At 43.2% G+C, this 18,031-nt stretch overlaps 1 protein-coding gene across 1 annotated transcript in view; it reads left to right on the top strand.

Annotated features, from left to right (window-relative positions):
* The window catches only part of cemip2 (cell migration inducing hyaluronidase 2), a 118,732-nt gene that overhangs the window by 12,126 nt on the left and 88,575 nt on the right, over positions 1–18,031 (top strand). The window contains exons 2-5 of the mRNA XM_080432160.1: positions 1,586–1,965; positions 7,449–7,589; positions 12,219–12,555; positions 14,266–14,508. Of these exons, the coding sequence (XP_080288286.1) occupies positions 1,611–1,965; positions 7,449–7,589; positions 12,219–12,555; positions 14,266–14,508 (1,076 nt within the window). The 5' untranslated portion in view covers positions 1,586–1,610. The remainder of the gene's footprint in view (positions 1–1,585; positions 1,966–7,448; positions 7,590–12,218; positions 12,556–14,265; positions 14,509–18,031) is intronic.

The raw sequence follows: 18,031 nt of genomic DNA on the forward strand, positions 1-18,031 counted from the left end.
ACACACACACACACACACACACACACACACACACCAACCATTTTATGAGACACACATCTCCAACTGCATGTTGACACAAATTACGCCTCCATTCATGGTCAAGATAACCTGCTGCAATTTTTAATTTTTTTTGTCATTATGCCAATTAATTCCTCCCCACACACATGTCTGTGTTGTCACTGCTGTTGTATCCTACTGACTCACCTGCCAGTGAGGAGCCCCCACCGGGAGGACGTAGAGCCTTCGTCCTACTCCTCCCGCCGAACACTCCCTGCTGACAGGCCCCCCCCCCCCAGCCCATAGTAATAAATGCAGTTACAATTATCACCCTCCTCCCCGCCTGGCTTCCCTCCCTCTGTTCGTACAGACGCTCAACAAAGCCGGATGCACCACGGATGGTGGATTCGAACCCACACCCTCCGTGGTGGTGGTGGGCAGGCAGTTTACCACTGCGCCACCCGAGCGCCCATCTGCTGCAGTTCAAACCGGGCATCAGAATGGGAAAAAAAAAACAAGACTGACATTTAAATGTCATTTGTCATGTGTGTGTGTGTGTGTGTGTGTGTGTGTGAGAGAAATCTGACACCACTGTGCTCTGCCGCGTGTCCGGATCCCATAGTCTGAGACGATTGCCAATGAGTCCTCATTGGCTGGCCTCTTACCAAGGCCAGCCAATGAGGAAAAAGTGTCGAGAAGTGATCACTAGGTACAGGTCTGTTAATAGACACCCTGTAAAAAAGAGAACATATCCAGTGAGTGGCAGTTTTGTCGCTGAAAATGCCTTGTCAGAGGAAACCACTGGTTACAACACAGTTATGCAGAACTGAAGAGTATCTCTGAACGTCTCACATCAGGTCCAACCTGGAGGCAGAGGGGGGGCAACAGCAGCAGAACACCACACCAGCTGACCAGCAGCGTTGCCAGATTCTGTGAGAGAACAAGCAAACAGGTCCACGAAAAACAAGCCCTAAAGAAGCGACTATCAGTTTAACCACTTAAAACCTATGTACATCTGCTATTTTGGACAATAGTAGAGTCTTCTTTCACCTTTTCCCTGCCATCTGGGCAGCCCAAGGTCACTGCCCAGTGCTGTAGCACTTCATCCATTCAATCTGGAAACGCATCTCTGTCATTTTAGATTTCTTTGGCTATTAAAACATAGAAGATATATGAGCTTGTAGATCTGCTCCTGGATTGAAGGGGTTAAAGTCCTTGCACTGCTTGTGTCATACTGTAGTGTCTCACAAAAGTAGCAACATTAGCTGATCTACAAGCTTGTGATGCGACGCGTCGTGAGGCTATTTTTGCTATTGTTGAAAAACACATGTTTAAAGTGTAAGTGGTTTAGTGTGTTTGTGGGTTTTATAAATGTTGAACAAATGGAATGTATTAACACGAGCTTGTGACTAAATAACTACATTAGATTCACTGGATTCACTACATTAGATTAACCCTAACCCTTTTTTTTCCTTTTTTTTGAAAAGTAACAGGTTTGGACATATTTAACATTTAACATATTTAACATTTCCTCCTCTCCTCTCCTCTCCTCTCCTCTCCTCTCTCTCTCTCTCTCCCCTCTCACCAGGTAGAGCTGACAGCCAGCCGTTGCCATGCCGACGAGCGACGGGCCGAGCCGCCTGCCGGTCTTCGTGGCTCCGCCCCTCAACGGCAACCACCAGCGGTCGCCGGGCGGCTACGTGCCCGGCCGGGTGGCGCCGGTCCGCTCGCCGCCGCCCACCAAGGCCCCGCCCCCTCCGCCCGTCAAGCCCCACGGCCCGCCTCCCGAGCGGAGAGGAGGAGGGGGCGGAGTCGTCATCGGCCTATCGGAGGAGGGCCAGCGCAGGGAGCGCGCTCAGAGCCTCCGGCGGAGGAAGAACACGTTCATATGCTTCGGCGTGTCGCTCGGGGCCTTCTTCCTCTCGCTCATCCTCATCCTCAGCCTCAGTGAGGGCGACGTGATGGACGGTCAGTGAATTTATTTATTATTATTTTTTTTTATGTAATCCTGGGCGCTACTCTCCCTCTGCCAACCGGGGGATAGCCCAGAACTGAGCTCACGCCTCCTTCAATGCATGAGGAGCTAGCAAGCCGCTTCTTACCACCTGACAGGGAGGACAGTGATGTGATGTTTGATCAGGGGTGCAAACAGTTAATCTAAACTAATCCAGTTGAACAAAAAATAACCATATTCTATACTCATTTTCAACATTGAACTATGTCATTAATACACCTTAGAGCTGTTGTGTTAGCCTGGTTCCATACCATAGACCCCGCCCACTCTCTGAGTGGACTGCCTCTTGGTCTGGAGTTCTCCGGTACAAAATGCATTGTCCAATGAGAGTCGGAGGTGGGCGTGGGGATCCCTTAGGATTGGTTTAGGGAAACTCTAATCCCCCCTTGTAATTGCTACTGTTGTGTGGAAATAAGAACAAAGTCTCCCCCCTTCTGTGTTGCCTAGAACTGGAGAATTGATTGTTGAGGTCATGTGATCAGTGACATACGGACGGTGTACTCTTTGGCTCCGCCCTCTAGGCTGCTGCATTCACTAGAATGGGGAATCTCACTTCCAGCTTTACAGTGCTTACAGAAGTTAAAGGACAACTTAGTTTTTTTTTACAACCAAGGTTTATGTTTTAGCTTGTAATTAAAGTAAATAAAATATGTTTTAGCGATTCGGCATTCGGTCCGGTGGCTAAATATGTATTTTTTTACACAATAACCCAGTGATTTCTTTTTTTTTATTATTTACAGTAGCCCTTCTAGCCCCTAATAACTCACATCTGGCCAGCAAAGACCACGAGACCTATTGAATGGAAGGGGGAGGTAACCTTTGAGAGTTCAGAGTTCAGAGTTGTTGTTGTTTCAAACGCACAACACACATCGTGGATTCCACTGCTGCTTTCCAAGGATCATCACCATTACCAGATACAGTAACTAATAATGGTTGGTGGTCGGTGTGTCTGGATCTTCCGGAACAGACGCTTGTTGTTGTTGTCGTTGTCATTGCTGCTGCTGCATTTGTCTGGCCAGATGCTCTTCATCAGTGAACTCGGGCTCAAACAAATAAGGACGACCGTCATGGGTAAACTCTAATTCTTCATCCGTACTATCTTCTAGGCCTGTCCCCGACTGAGGATTTCTGTAGTCGAATCTAATTGGCCAATAGTTGCCTATAGTCGACCAATGATCAGTCTGATTCGGCTGCCAATCTCTCAGCCGAATCATGCAAAGAATATGTTATGCAATAGCGGAACATTCCATTTGGGCTGTAGGGGTGCTTAATGTCTGATTTAACATATAATTGCTTGGTTTCTCCCAATAAATCATGATGTATATTCTATTTTTGGCTAAATATTAGTTAATTAATATAACAAACTAGGCCAATCTCTCAGTCGAATAATTAAATAAAAAAAATTCGACTAAGAGATCGGCAGTCGACTCAGACCCCCCTCGACTGATTAGTCGACTATTGGAATAATGGAGGTCAGGCCTCCCCCGTCCATTCAATAGGTCCCGTGGTCTTTGCTGGCCAGATGTGAGTTATTGGGGGCTAGAAGGGCTACTGTAAATGATTTTAAAAAAATGAAATCGCTGGGTTATTGTGTAAAAAAAATACATATTTAGCCACCGGACTGAATGCCCACTGTAATAAAAAAAAAACGTGAACATCGCTAAAACTATAGAAAGCAGTAAAGGTTTTTTTTCATCTTTTATTTACTTTAATTACAAGCTAAAATATAAACCTTGGTTGTATAAAAAAAACAAAGTTGTCCTTTAACTTCTGTAAGCACTGTAAAGCTGGAAGATTTCCCATTCTAGTGAATGCAGCAGCCTAGAGGGCGGAGCCAAAGAGTACACCTTCGGTATGTCACTGATCACATGACCTCAACAATCAATTCTCCAGTTCTAGGCAACACAGAAGGGAGACTTTGTTCTTATTTCCACACAACAGTTCTAAGCTGTATTAATGACATAGTTCAATGTTGAAAATGAGTGGTATTCACAAACAACAACAACTCTGAACTCTGAACTCTCAAAGGTTACCTCCCCCTTCCATTCAATAGGTCCCGTGGTCTTTGCTGGCCAGATGTGAGTTATTATTGGGGGCTAGAAGGGCTACTGTAAATATATATTTTTTTAAATCGCAGGGTTATTGTGTAAAAAAATACATATTTAGCCACCGGACCGAATGCCCCCGCCCACTGTAAAAAAAAAAAAAGCGAAAATCGCTAAAACTATAGAAAGCAGTAAATGTTTTTTGTTTAACACATCTTGTATTTACTAATAAATTACAAGCTAAAACATAAACCTTGGTTGTAAAAAAACAAAGTTGTCCTTTAAGACTTGTTAGAGCATTTTCAGCCAATTGATTTCTACATCTACACTGTCTTGTGAAATGTGATATACTAGAAATTCGGGCCGCAAGGGTTGTTTTCATTAACCTGGTTGCTTGTTTCTCTCGCTAAACCTGGCAGCACTTGGCCCAGCAACGGCTACGTGATTGGCCATCTGACTGGTGGGCCGTGTCGCCATGTCTGCTTATTGTAAGCGCTTGACCTGCACTTCTTTTGGGGCTTGTTTTGGGGTTAAAACGGACCCGTATGAGAGTAGACGGTACATATAACCATATGCCATTATAAACTACTACAAGTTGCGCTGTTTCAGCTGGAAGTGAGATTCCCCATTCTAGTGAATGAGGCAGCCTAGAGGGCGGAGCCAAAGAGTACACAGTCCGTATGTCACGAAAACGTATCGCGATATATCGTGGGACGATATAGCGGCACACCCCTAATTAAAAGATTTACACAAATGTTTAAAAAATAAATAAATAAGCAGAACAAAGCTCAGATCAAAGCTCAAAGCAGATCAAAGCTCATAGCCCGGCACTCGGTGCCGGGCTATGAGCTTGTATATCTGCTATTTTTGAATAGCCAAATAAATCTAATATGACACGGATGCCATAAAATCATCGATTAGGTTAATTCAGGGGTCTTCAAAATGTTTCAGGGATTCCTGATTTATGAGTGCCCTGATTACAACACAGCTTTGGTAATGAAAAAAAAACAGTAGAGTAATTTTAATAGCAGCCTCTTGCTCAATGCCATTGGCAGGCTCCAACATTGCCCCCCATTATACTAGAGTTCTGTAAAGTGATGTTTTGTAGAAACCATAGGAAACATTGGCTGTTGAACTGCCTCTCTCTCCATTCACGGCCCCCTGCCCTAGTTACAGGACTACAACAGTGCTGAAGTGGCAGCTCTGAACAACTTTAAATGATTGCTGTGCTGTCTTGATATCTCTGTCGTCTAGGGGTGGAATAGTACTTAAAGGGATAGTTCACCCCCAAAATGACTTTTTTTCTATCGATTACTCATCCTATGGAGACTTGAATTCATGGAGATTTGTTTTGTTTTTGTCGCATTCCTGAGCCATTAATTTGATGACTGGCAGCGGTTCCGAAACCGTGTCAACTTTGAGTGTCCTACCGGACACATTAGCATATTTCCACTGGTCATCAAATTATTGGCTCAGGAATGCGACAAAACAAAATAATATCCATGAATTTAATGCTTATGGGGTGTGTAATTGATAGAAAATAAGTCATTTTTTGGGTGAACTTAATCAAATTACAACTTGTACAACTAAGTATAAACAACAGGGCTTAAGTGTTTGAAGTTGGAAGGGGGCGTGTCAGATAAAATGAATATCAAATATCTAAATACTGAATCAAGCAATTTAAAACCTGTCTGGGGAGCTCGCAAAAGCCAGACTAGACGTTAAAATGACCCCAAACGAAAGTGAGATATGCCAGGCTGGCAGAGGGAGAGTAGTGCTCAGGATTACAGTTTAGGCATTGGCACTGGGTGAAAAAATGGGTTAGAAAATCGTGGGATAAAAAGGAAAGTGAAATATCTCTTTAAGAAATGTAATAATATACTTAAAAAAGAAAAGGAAAAAAAGCATGCACTTTTGAATACTGTGTATTCAGTGTATTCATGGGTAAACCTCTCATGGATTAAAGGGACATTTTGCCGATTTTGCAACCAGATCTTATTTTAATGAAGTTCCAAAGACAGCTCCAAAGACAGCCCCAAGGGGTGTCCCCAAGATTTGGTCCAACCTTGAACCCCCCCCCCCCCTCGCGGACCGGCTTGCTTTGGTTTGGTTCGGATAGGGGGGGGGGGGGGGGGTCGCTCATCATTCGAATGCCAAAACTCAGAAGACAGTTGACTGGCAGTAAATGACTGGCTGGTGGCTGCTATTTATGTTATCAAATCACTACATAATGTTATATCATTACCCTAAATGGAGAGATATTGACAAGGGAAGGATGATTAAAAAATCATTATGACTGTATTAGCCTTGATGTCTGTATAAGAAATGACTTTGTACAGGTGGAAAACTTTAGTTAAATTTGCAGAGTGACTCATTACTTTACCTGAGTTACATCTTCTGATAGTTGTACTTGAATGTTGACATGAAATAATAATCCTGTTTAGTGTTTCATAAGGGCAAGCGTGAAAGAATCCAAATACAGCGTGGAGCGACGGTAAACAAACTGTTGAAAGGCTAGGATCACAAACAATACCAAGGAATCGACAGTTATGTCGCTACTATGCTACACGGAAGTAGAACGGCATAAATATACCAAGGATTTGTCAGTGATGTGACATCACTAATGAATCCTTGGACATGAAGGATGAGATGGACGCATCTGACTTCCAGTGTTGCCAGATATTGTGAAAGAAATAAGAAACCAGGTCTATGAAAACAAGCCCAAAAGAAGATAACTAGGCCAAGAGCACTTTAAACCTAGACATGGGATATTATATATTTGAAAATTGCCGATCTACAAGCTCACAACGCGTCGCGATGTTACCCATTGTGAACTTGTAGATCTGCTATTTTCCAAAAAATCTTGAGGGGAAAAAAGTGCAAAATGTGGAATATTTTGTAATCGTTTTAACAACACATATTTGGTAGGGGCTCCCTGGCACAAATTATAATTTCAGATGGGGGTCCGTAGAAAAATACATGTTTGAGAACCACTGGTTTAAACAACAATCAAAACATTTGGATACAAGCCCAAATATCAACTACATTTTAGAAAGAAGCCGCTTATAATAAGTAGACATGGCAACACTGTCGAACATGTACACATGTTGTGTGTTGTTGTTGTTGAAGATCACACCCACATGCAGCCTCCACTCCCCCCACAAGGAGGGGCAGTGCACCAAAGCATTATGGTCATTGTAGTATTGCAGCAGTCCAGTCAAACCCTAGTCAAACACACATATTTCATTATTTCTCTGGCCATAGGGTGCACATTTTAAATTGTTCTACTGTTATCTACTACAAATACTATTAACATTGAGTGATTGCAGTTTCTTCCAGGGGTGAAATGCTCCTTTAAGGGTTACATGGATGTTTGTGTCTCTTTTCCACAGAGAACTGTCCGGACCACAGTCCTAACCTGAGCGGCTGGAACCCGGGCCACCGACCAGAGAAGGCCATGGTCGTCACCAGGGGAAACCTGTTGCGATTGGACGCCTCCGCCACCTTCCATTCCCTCACCATCCAATCAGGAGGTACGGTATTATTTGGGAAAAGTGGGGGGTCCCCGGACCTCACTTTGAGCACCACTTCCTCACAGGTATCCTGAGCAGCGTTGAGCCACTTGTTGCTCATAAACACGACTCATAAAGTCCAACAGAAAACAGCCTTTCATTCTTCATTCACATCTGGAATGTTTTAGGAAATGGACAAAACGATGTTGTCCATTTCCTAATTCTTTAACCCATTCAATCCGGGGACGCATCTGTGTCATTTTAGATTTCTTTGAGCTATTCAAAAATAGCAGATCTACAAGCTCACAGCGCGGCACCGAGTGCCGCGCTATGAGCTTGTAGATCTGCTATTTATTTGAAAAATCGTGAACATGTGTCCAAATCTTTGAATAACTGTTTTTCCGTAGCGAACATTTTTAACTCTGTTACAACTTCTGGGGGGGGTCCCTGGAACAAAATATTTTGAGATGGGGGTCCGCGGCCAAAATTCATATAATTTGCTATAATCACTGATTATAGCAACATTATATATATATTTATTTTAAACTAGGATTTAGAAGACATTTGTAGAATACCCCCAGAAGCAAAGATTTGAGTTGAAAATGTTTTAAAAAATAAAAATTATATTCAAAGATTTGCACACATTTTCACGATTTTTCAAAAATAGCAGATCTACAAGCTCGTAGCACGGCATTCGGTGCCGCGCTACGAGCTTGTAGATCTGCTATTTTTGAATAGCCCAAAGAAATAAAAAAAATGACAGATCAGATGCGTTCCCGGTCTTAATGGGTTAAGCATTTTTGTCCTTCCGTCCCTCTGCCAACTGGGGAAAGACGACCACATATTTACTTATGGAGTTATGGAGCTGTACTTTAGAACATTGGTTCTCAAAGTGGGGTCCGGGGACCCCCAGGGGTCCTTGGAGTGGTACCAGGGGGTCCCCCAGCAAAAATGTGTTAATACAGCATCACAACCACTTTATCCATTTATATGTGTTGGCTATTGAAAAAATAGCAGATCTACAAGCTTGTACATCTGCTATTTTATTTTTAGAAAAAAATATCGAACGTTTCTGATTTTTATTTACTAATAAATTACAAGCTAAAACATAAACCTTGGTTGTAAAAAAAACAAAGTTGGCCTTTAAGACTTGTTAGAGCATTTTCAGCCAAACGATTTCTATATCTACACGTACTACTGTATGTCTTGTGAAATGTGATATACTAGAGATGTACTATTTTTAGAACTTTTCTTCTGGAGGTCCCTGGCACAAATATTTTTGAGATGGGGCGTCCGCGTAGCCTGACACTCAGCCTGAATTTTCATTTAGTTTCACTCCATTATTCAGTCTGAAAGCCCTCTCAATGCAGCGGAGTTCTGAGATGGGGGCGTGGCCAAAGTGGGACTCCACTATGAACCAACGCGATTGGTTCATACTAGATTGTCCCGATCCCCATTCGTCGTACAGATTTTCAACCGAGGAACACCCGCCTTCGAAAGCGTCACCAGACCCTGAATGATAGGCAAAGGATTCAGGGGGTGGAGCCAGGCTAGCGTCCGCGGCCAAATGCATGTCATTTTGGGGGTTTGAGAACCACTGATATAGTAGTGATGATTGTTTCCTTTTATCTAAGTGTCATGCTTCCATGAACGCCCAGCCCATATCGGTGTTGTCGGGCAGAAACCTCTTATCTCCATATTTTAACCTTTTTTTGTGTTTTTTTTTCGTAAACTAACGCCCCTACTTGATCATACTACAGCGTTACACAAAAGTATCAGAAGCGGCGTGTTTTGAGCTTGTAGATCTACTACTTTTGCCGTCTTTGAAAAGTAACAGTTTTGGACAGGAGGTTTCCACCTGACGGAGACGATATGGACCATTTAACACAAACAATGGAGACGTAGCAATTTCTCACATACAAGGATCAAACAAATAACCAGCAAGAACACACAGGATACATGCAGTGCAACTGTAGTACAGCATAACAGTTTACAGTTTACAGTTTAGGCATTTAGCAGACACACTTAACTCATATAGTGCCAATGACGTCTTTTGACGGCCGTTTTCAGTGTGCCATTAGTGCCAATGACGTCTTTTGATGTCACCTAAAAAAAAAATTATTTTTCAAAATAATTTTTTTTTTTTTTTTTTGTTTTTTTTTTTCTTTTTAATCTCAAAGGAACTAGGAGAAAACGATTTTCAAAAAGTTAATTCTCCATCCACTTCAATGTTAAAATGTAAACGGAGATTTTTTTTTCTCCGTTTGATCCATAATGCCTTTGGCATATGGATCAACAAGCTTGAAATAAGCCTGGCAGTGAATGAGTTAATCCAGAGCGACTTACAGTAAGCAAGGACACAAGATAATACATCATAATACATCAATAATACATCAAATGCATAGAAATTGTAATCTAATAATAAAGTAATACATAAGTAAACCAATAATCTAATAATAACTAATGCATACGTAAACCAAGAACCTATCATCAGCCTGTACTATACACACTATAGGATGCCGGGTCAACAATGACCTGGCATCTGTCTACATAACATGCTATCTACGTTTTTTTAGCCGTTGCATAAAACTGCAAGGTCATCAAGGCTAGGGCAAGTGCTACAGGCTGAGGTGGAGTCTGAAGAGGTGAGTCTTCAGATTAGGGCAGAAGATTGGGAGTGAGTCTGCAGTTCTAACTGCTATGGGGAGTTCATTCCATAGTTTGGGAGCCAGAAGGGGGAAGAGTCTGGGACGTGTGGAGCGTTGTCCCGGATGTTTTAGCATAAGACACAAGTTCAACCAATGGAGCCTGGTAGCTCACACACACATGTTGAGTAGGAGACCTGACATCATGGCGTAGCGGTCTGGGCACCTAGGCTACAATGTAGCCTGACAGCGTGACACAGGTTCGAGTCCCGATCCCGACGGCCTTTGCTGCATGTCACTCCCCCTCTCTCTCTGCCCATTTCCTGTCAGCCTACTTTCTCTATCTATAATAAAGGCATAAAAAGCCCCAAATAAATCTTTAAAAAAGAAAAAAGAAAAGCTGAGTTTGCCTTCTATTCCAGGCCTTAGAAAAACAATTATCTGGTCTTTCAGCCTTTAAACAACCACTCCAACTCCTATAGGACATCATCTTCCCAGAACAGTTATGTTTTTTTGCTTTTGCATTTCATCAAATAAAGAAACCGTCAAATCAGCATATAGATATGTGAAAATAGTTTTGTAGTTTAGGCTTTTTCCCAACGCTCTCTCTGTGTGTGTGTGTGTGTGTGTGTGTGTGTGTGTGTGTGTGTGTGTGTGTGTGTGTGTGTGTGTGTGTGTGTGTGTGTGTGTGTGTGTGTGTGTGTGTGTGTGTGTGTGTGTGTGTGTGTGTGTGTGTGTGTGTGTGTGTGTGTGTGTGTGTGTGTGTGTCAGATCTACAAGCTCACACATCGCATTGTAGATCTGATATTTTCACTACATTTGCGAATTAGGGCATTAATTTCAGAAAAAGCATTGAAATATTGATTGATATATGCAGACCGGGGCCAAAAGAACCCGACCGCTTATAAGACGCAATGTAAAAGTGGACAGTCTCACGTGTAAAAATGCATCCCATCAAACTTTCAGATGCTGTTTTCCTCCCAGTGTGGAGGAAGAAGGTTTAGAATAGATGTTTACTGTGATCTCTGCCTCTTGAAATATATACCTTGGTTTATGTTGTGTGTAAACAATTATAGCGATTCTCAAAGCCGTTGTCCCCCAAACCCCACCTCCAGTCGCAGAGGGAGCGCTCCCTACAATCAAGGCACCAAAGCCTGCTCGATCACGCAGATGTATCCCCTCAAACCTCATTTATGCTCCGCCATGCAAAGGTGTTGCACACAGAGAACGGCCAAGAACAGCAGACCTCCAAGCTCACAACGGTCACATCCGCAACGCGATGTGAGCTTGTATGTCAGCTGTTCTTGGCGCGCAATACCATTGCGGGGTGAAGTATGTATGTCTCGCTAGGAGCGTCTCACCAGCCAACGCACAAGAGGAGGTTGAATGAACAGAAACCAGCGATCCCCAAAACAACACGTTTGGGGATCTGTTGGGAATTGATTACATGAAACCGGCACCTGCGCATGCAGTCCAGTGTTGATTTTGACAGCAAATTTTGATTTAGTTTTAGTCATAGTCTTTTGAATAAAATTCCATTTAGTTTTAGTCATATTTTAGTCATCTGAAATGTTTTAGTTTTGTCTGGTTTTAGTCGACTAAATCTACAGTTGATTTAGTCGACTATAATGTATTTTGGCGGTGCCTTGATGGCGTGGTAATGGCTGATTTTACACTTGGTTGCGTGCTGAAAATAGCCGATCTACAAGCTCACAACGCGTTGCAGCCGAGCGCAACCAAACTTGTTTTCTACTGGATCTCTTCTCCACTCATCCCTCACTAACATTTACTTTAGCTTTTTTTTGTTGACCAAATTGTAACTATATTTAGTCTTAGTTTTAGTCATCGTAGCTTAGTTTTTATTTAGTTTTCATCAGTGAAAAAAGGTATTCTTCCAACATTTTTCGTCATAGTTTTAGTCGACGAAATCAACCCTGATGCAGTCCCAATGTTTGTAAACAAGAAATCCGTCTATAGACATTCATGTAGTTCTGTGTCGTTGCAGGGCGGGTGGTGTTCGCAGACAGCCCAGACGGCTCCAGAAACATAACGCTGAGAACCAGACACATCCTGATCGAGGACGGCGGGGCGCTGCACGTGGGCGCGCCCAAATGCCGCTACCGCTCCCGCGCCGCCATCGCCCTCCTGGGCCGCTCGGACGACGCGGCGGCGGCGGCGGCGACGGCCGAGGTGCCCGGCCTGGGCCGCAAGTTCATCGGGGTGCTGCCCGGCGGGACCCTGGAGCTCCACGGGGAGCGGAGGGTGTCGTGGTCCATGCTGACCCGCAGCGTGCCCGCCACGGGCCTGGCCAACGGCGGCTTAGCCTTCCAGCGCAACTTCAGGTACAAAGTCCTTCCTTTATGCCAGATGTTTCTCAAACCCATTTTTCATTTCATGGATATCGGTCTCTGTCCGGTTTTCAGGATTCAAATTCAAAAAAGGCAAAAGTAGCAGATCCACAAGCTCGGAACGTGTCGCTTCGCGCCGTGTTCCGAGCTTGTGGATCTGCTACTTTTGCCATTTTTGTTTGACGCTGTAGTTAGTATGATCAAGTAGGGCGTTAAAAAAAACAAAACACACAAAAAGTTAAAGTATGGAGATCCAAGGTTTCTGCTCGACAGCAACAATATATCTCTATTCTCTACCCCCCCCGCCCCTTTCCTGAAAACTATGATTGATAGTGTTACGGTTAAAGTCAATAGGTGAACCCAAGTGCAGACTCAGACACGGAGGCAAGGATAAGTTCAAAGAATATAGATTTATTGCCAGCCCAGAGAGCAAACAAAAACATCAAGGCAAAAGCAGGCAAAAAAGGTCAAACAAGGAATAAAACTTGAGGCCTATAGGCTTAGGCTGGCAGAGCAGGCGAGGCGAGGTCCAGGGAAGCCACGAAAACAGGACAGGAATCCAACAGGTTCTGGTTTCAGAAAAAGCACAAAACGTTTAGGATCTGACAAGAACTGAAGAACAGGGCAGAGCTTATATAGAGGCAACTAGAATGCTGAAGAGGTGCAGCTGAGGAGGCTCCAACTATCCGCCACACCCCTGTCCAAATACATATCATTTTGGGGGTCCTTGACATGAAAAAAAGGTTTGAGAACCACTGATTATAGCAGCATCCGTTTTTTAAAAGAATTGTTAGGATTTAGAAGACATTTATAGAATCCCCAGAAGCAAAGATTTGAGTTACAAATGTTCGCAGATCATTTGTAAGGGTCCAGGGTCCCGCCGCTATTTGAAAATAGCCGATCTACAAGCTCACAACGCGTCGCAATGCAACGCGTTGTGATCAAACATTTTAGTACTTTTAGTACATTTTGATGCCAATTCTTTTGTACTTTTGCTCAAGTAACATTTTAAACACAGGCCTTTTACGTGTAACGGAGTATTTTTATATTGCGGTATTGGTACTTTTACTTAAAGTTGTACAATGCAAATTCACAACTAACGATTTTTAGCAACCTCTGCTGGTCACTACCGTCACTGCATACAATTTCCGTGGTCCTCGATTACCCAGAATTCCATTCGTTTTCACCGGAAGCCGGAAGCGTTTCAAAAAGCGATCTTTTAATTGTTTTATACTATCTACGGATCGTTTCTCTTAGCCAGTGGAGCATTAGTTACCATGAGCTGTGCTTTCTTTTTCTGTTCTTTTTCGATCTTCTAATCCTACATTCTCTTAACATCAGCGTGAGGTTCCTTTTTGTATTTAGCGCGATAGTTCCTGGCCAAACAGGAAACCGTTGCGGTAGTTCCTGGCCAAACAGGAAACCAGTGCATTTCCACCTCCGTTTTCCGGCCAGATGACGTCATTTCCCCGGGAAAGTCCCCCCAGTCCACGTTCAATATAAAATATATAAATAAAAGGCTTCCGGGGGTGAAATTCATGGAGTGGGTGTTGTGAAACTTTTGCCACTCACAAAAGATATACAATTTAACTTTAGTTTTGTTGAAAACGTTACCTAGTATGCCTTTAAGTGAAATATCTGAGTACTTCTTCCATCACTGCTTGTGACATTAAAAAGACGATTGTGATTCTGATGTTATTCTAGCCGCGGCATCAACCTGCGCGTGGTGGACCAGGACACGGCCGCCATCCTGCTGGACGTGCGCTACGACACGCACGACTCCCGCAACGACAGCCGGCGGCTGACCGCCATGCTGCGGGCGCTGCCCGCCGGGCGCATCGTGACGCTGGCCGTGGGCGACTCGGCCGTCAAGAGCCTCCTGGAGGAGACCAAGAGGACCATCGAGGAGAAGCTGGGGAGCGAGCACGTCTACGACCTCAAGTACAGGTAAACAGACAGCAGGTTACACAGCTCTCTTTTTACACGTAGAGACCAACGACCCATGGGCCAGATATTTGGGTCCGATAACAGATTTTGGAGAGTCCTAGACCACTGATTACCAGTGGTGGAAAGTAACTAAGTACATTTACTTAAGTACTGTACTTAAGTACAATTTTGAGGTATTTGTACTTTACTTGAGTATTTCCAATTTCCAATACTTTTACTTCTACTCCACTACATCTCAGAGGCAAATATTGTACTTTTACTCCACTACATTTACTTGAAAACTTTAGTTACTAGTTACTTTTCAGATATAAATTAACCACTTTAAACCTATTTTATACCTAGGCTATTTGAAAATAGCTGATCTACAAGCTCACAACGCGTCGCATCGCGACGCGTTGTGAGCTTGTAGATCGGCTATTTTCAAATATTTAGTACTTTTACTTTTGGTACTTTAAGTACATTTTGATGCCAATACTTTTGTACTTTTACTAAAGTAAATTTTTCATTCTGGACTTTTACTTGTAACAGAGTATTTTTATATTGCAGTATTGGTACTTTTACTTAAGTAAAGAATTTGAGTACTTTTTCCACCACTGCTGATTACTTCAACCGAATTGGCTGTGTGTGGGTGTTGTGTGTTTTGTCGTGAAAAACTAGTAAAATTAGCAGATCTACAAGCTCACAACTCACCGTGAATTGTGAGTGTTTTATTTGTTTAACTTTATTTTTCTTCAACTTTTCGCCTATGACATGATATGATAAAAAATACCCAAATACTAGGGGTGTTGGAAAAAAAGCCATTCATGTAAGAATCGCGATTCTTATTATCAACGATTCAAAATCGATTCACAATTTCCAAAAATATTTGATATGAAATGTAAGCTTACCATAATCACAGTACCGTAAACGTCATATTCGAGGGCATTCTTTTAAAAACAAACTCACTTTCAGTTCAGCACAGCTGAGTGTGTGTTTGTCACTGTCCAGCTGACGCTCTCGTTAACTCTTTCACTGCCAGACTTATTTCAGACTGTGTCGTCCCAGGAAAAAGGTGCATTTTTCCTCTGTTTGTTTTTTAACATTGAAGTGAATGGAGCAGCAATTTTTTGGATAGCGTTATCTCCTAGTTCCTTTGAGATAAACCAAAAAAAAAAATCAGAAAAATTAAAAAATAATAATAATAATAATAATAATAATAATAATTTTTCAAATTTTTTTTTTCTTCATATTTTCGTCATTCCGTCATTGGCCATGATAGCCATAGAGCCATCGGACGGGAATTCCCGTTTTTGGCAGTTAAAGAGTTAATGTTGCTTGCACCAAAGCAATTATGCTGTGTTTCTGCATCAAATAGAACTACACCTAATCTAAGATTCGATTTTTAATCGAATCGTGACCCCAAGAATCGGAATCGAATCGTGATACATTCACAGCCCTATCAAATACCCATACTTGATTGTTTCATATTAGAGTGTTTGTGTGAGTGTGAGTGTGTGCGTGTGCGTGCATGCTTGTCTATGTATTAGACTTTTATGTGTGCGTGTTTGTGGTTCCTTCTTGATGACAGTTGTGTTCAGCTCCCTGGCAGGCGGTGTAATGGAGCACTGTCCGGTCGCTCTGTGTTGTCCGGTCGCTCTGTGTTGTCCACTAGCGGTCTCCCGGGGCTGATAAAGATGCTTTTATTGAGACACACACTCACTCCCATTGTGTTTGAAGTGTCTCAGTGCTTCAGACTGACACTGACAGTCTGAACTCTGAAGCACCGAGGGACGGGGTGTATCTGACACGGACAGATACGCCCCGTCCCTCAGTCCCTCTGACCATCATCTGCTTCCAGACATTAGTGGAAAGTAACTAAGTACATGTCGTTGTTGTCGGGCATAAACATCTTGTCTCCATATTTAAAGTTTTTGTGTTTTTTTCCTGTAAATTAATGCTGTTGCAAAAGACCAAAACGTTGGAATTGCTCCGTTTTGAACAAAATGCCTCAAATCATAAACGCTGCGTGCGATTTCTGTGAAATTACGCACGCACATTCCCACTCCGAGGAAGAAATTATTAATAAAATCACTATCATAAAATGTTGATGTCCTCACAGGTGTGTGTGTGTGTGTAAACTTTATGATCACATGGATCCCCCTGCCTCCACATTCAACTCTTTTGCCCTCTTGTTGCACGAAGGTCGTCCAGAATCGTCAGCACATTTTCACACAGATCCTGGAAGCAGAGCAGCTGTAACCCCTGCTATCCTGATTTTATGACTTCAGACTCTGTGAGCCTGCAGGAAAAAAAAACCTTTGTCCTGCATTTTTCACATCTGCCTTTTATAGGCTTATGTAAAACCCATTTTTTGATATTACTCCTTCAGATTTTATCCAAATTTCACGCAAATCGGTAAACATGATCTCTAGTCAAGTGATCAAGACGTATCTGTCTGATTCTTCATATTCCATCAATATTGCTGGCCCACAATAACCTACCTGCCCTGGCAGAGACCTCTAGTTTTGTTTCATTTGTGTAAAAAATTAAATCTGAGTACCTCTTCCACCAGCGCTTTTCACCGTCATCGTTTTCATCCTGTATATCCGCTCCACCTCCCCTGATTTCCCCGAATATCGGAAAATCTGAACGTACTCGCTCCCCCCCCACAGTGCTTCCCATACGGTGTGTTTTGCCAGCAGAGGAAGCTGGTGGAGGATAGCAGGGGTTAAACAGCTGCTCTGCTTCCAGGATTTGTGTGAAAATGTGCTGACTGACGACACTGGACGACCTTCGTGCAACAAGAGGGCAGAAGAGTTGAATGTGGAGGCGGGAAGCTCCATGTGATCATAAAGTTTAGAGAGCAAATACATAATTTTTTTTAGGGATGTTCTGCTTCACACACACACACACACACACACACACACACACACACACACACACACACACACACACACACACACACACACACACACTCGCACACACACTCGCACACACAACCACACATACAGTATACAAACTCACACTGCACACGTATCGTATGGAAAGTCTTAGAGCAGTAGCAGTATTTCAGTTATATTTGTGGCTTGGCCTGGTTTCTCTGGCTGGTTGGCTGAACTGCCAACTACTACAGTACGTACACCACACTCTGTCCCCCAGTGTCACATTTCACCTCTGAGGAGGAGGGGGGGGGGTTGTCTCCAAGACGGAGACAACCCCCCCCCCACCGCCCCCCACGGCTCTGATCCAATCAAACCCAAAGCATGACGTTTGAATCGATCGTAAGTCACTTCTACTGTATGGACTGAAGTTCTCAGTCTTCACCACTGATTTCTGTCATTTTTGGGCGGTGAAACCGCCCCTATATGTGAGGTTTGGACATTTGCACCCCCCCAACCCTGCGCTGTGATTGGCCACCAGTGTACCCCCCTAACCCTGCACCGTGATTGGCCAATCACAGTCTATTCAGGACTGTGATTGGCTAGTGAAACATGACACATGTGCATAGCCCTATAAATAGGACTATGAACTTAAAAAAAACACA

The sequence above is a fragment of the Gymnoscopelus braueri genome, assembly GCF_963280865.1.
Source record: "Gymnoscopelus braueri genome assembly, chromosome: 7".
Classification (NCBI taxonomy): domain Eukaryota; kingdom Metazoa; phylum Chordata; class Actinopteri; order Myctophiformes; family Myctophidae; genus Gymnoscopelus; species Gymnoscopelus braueri.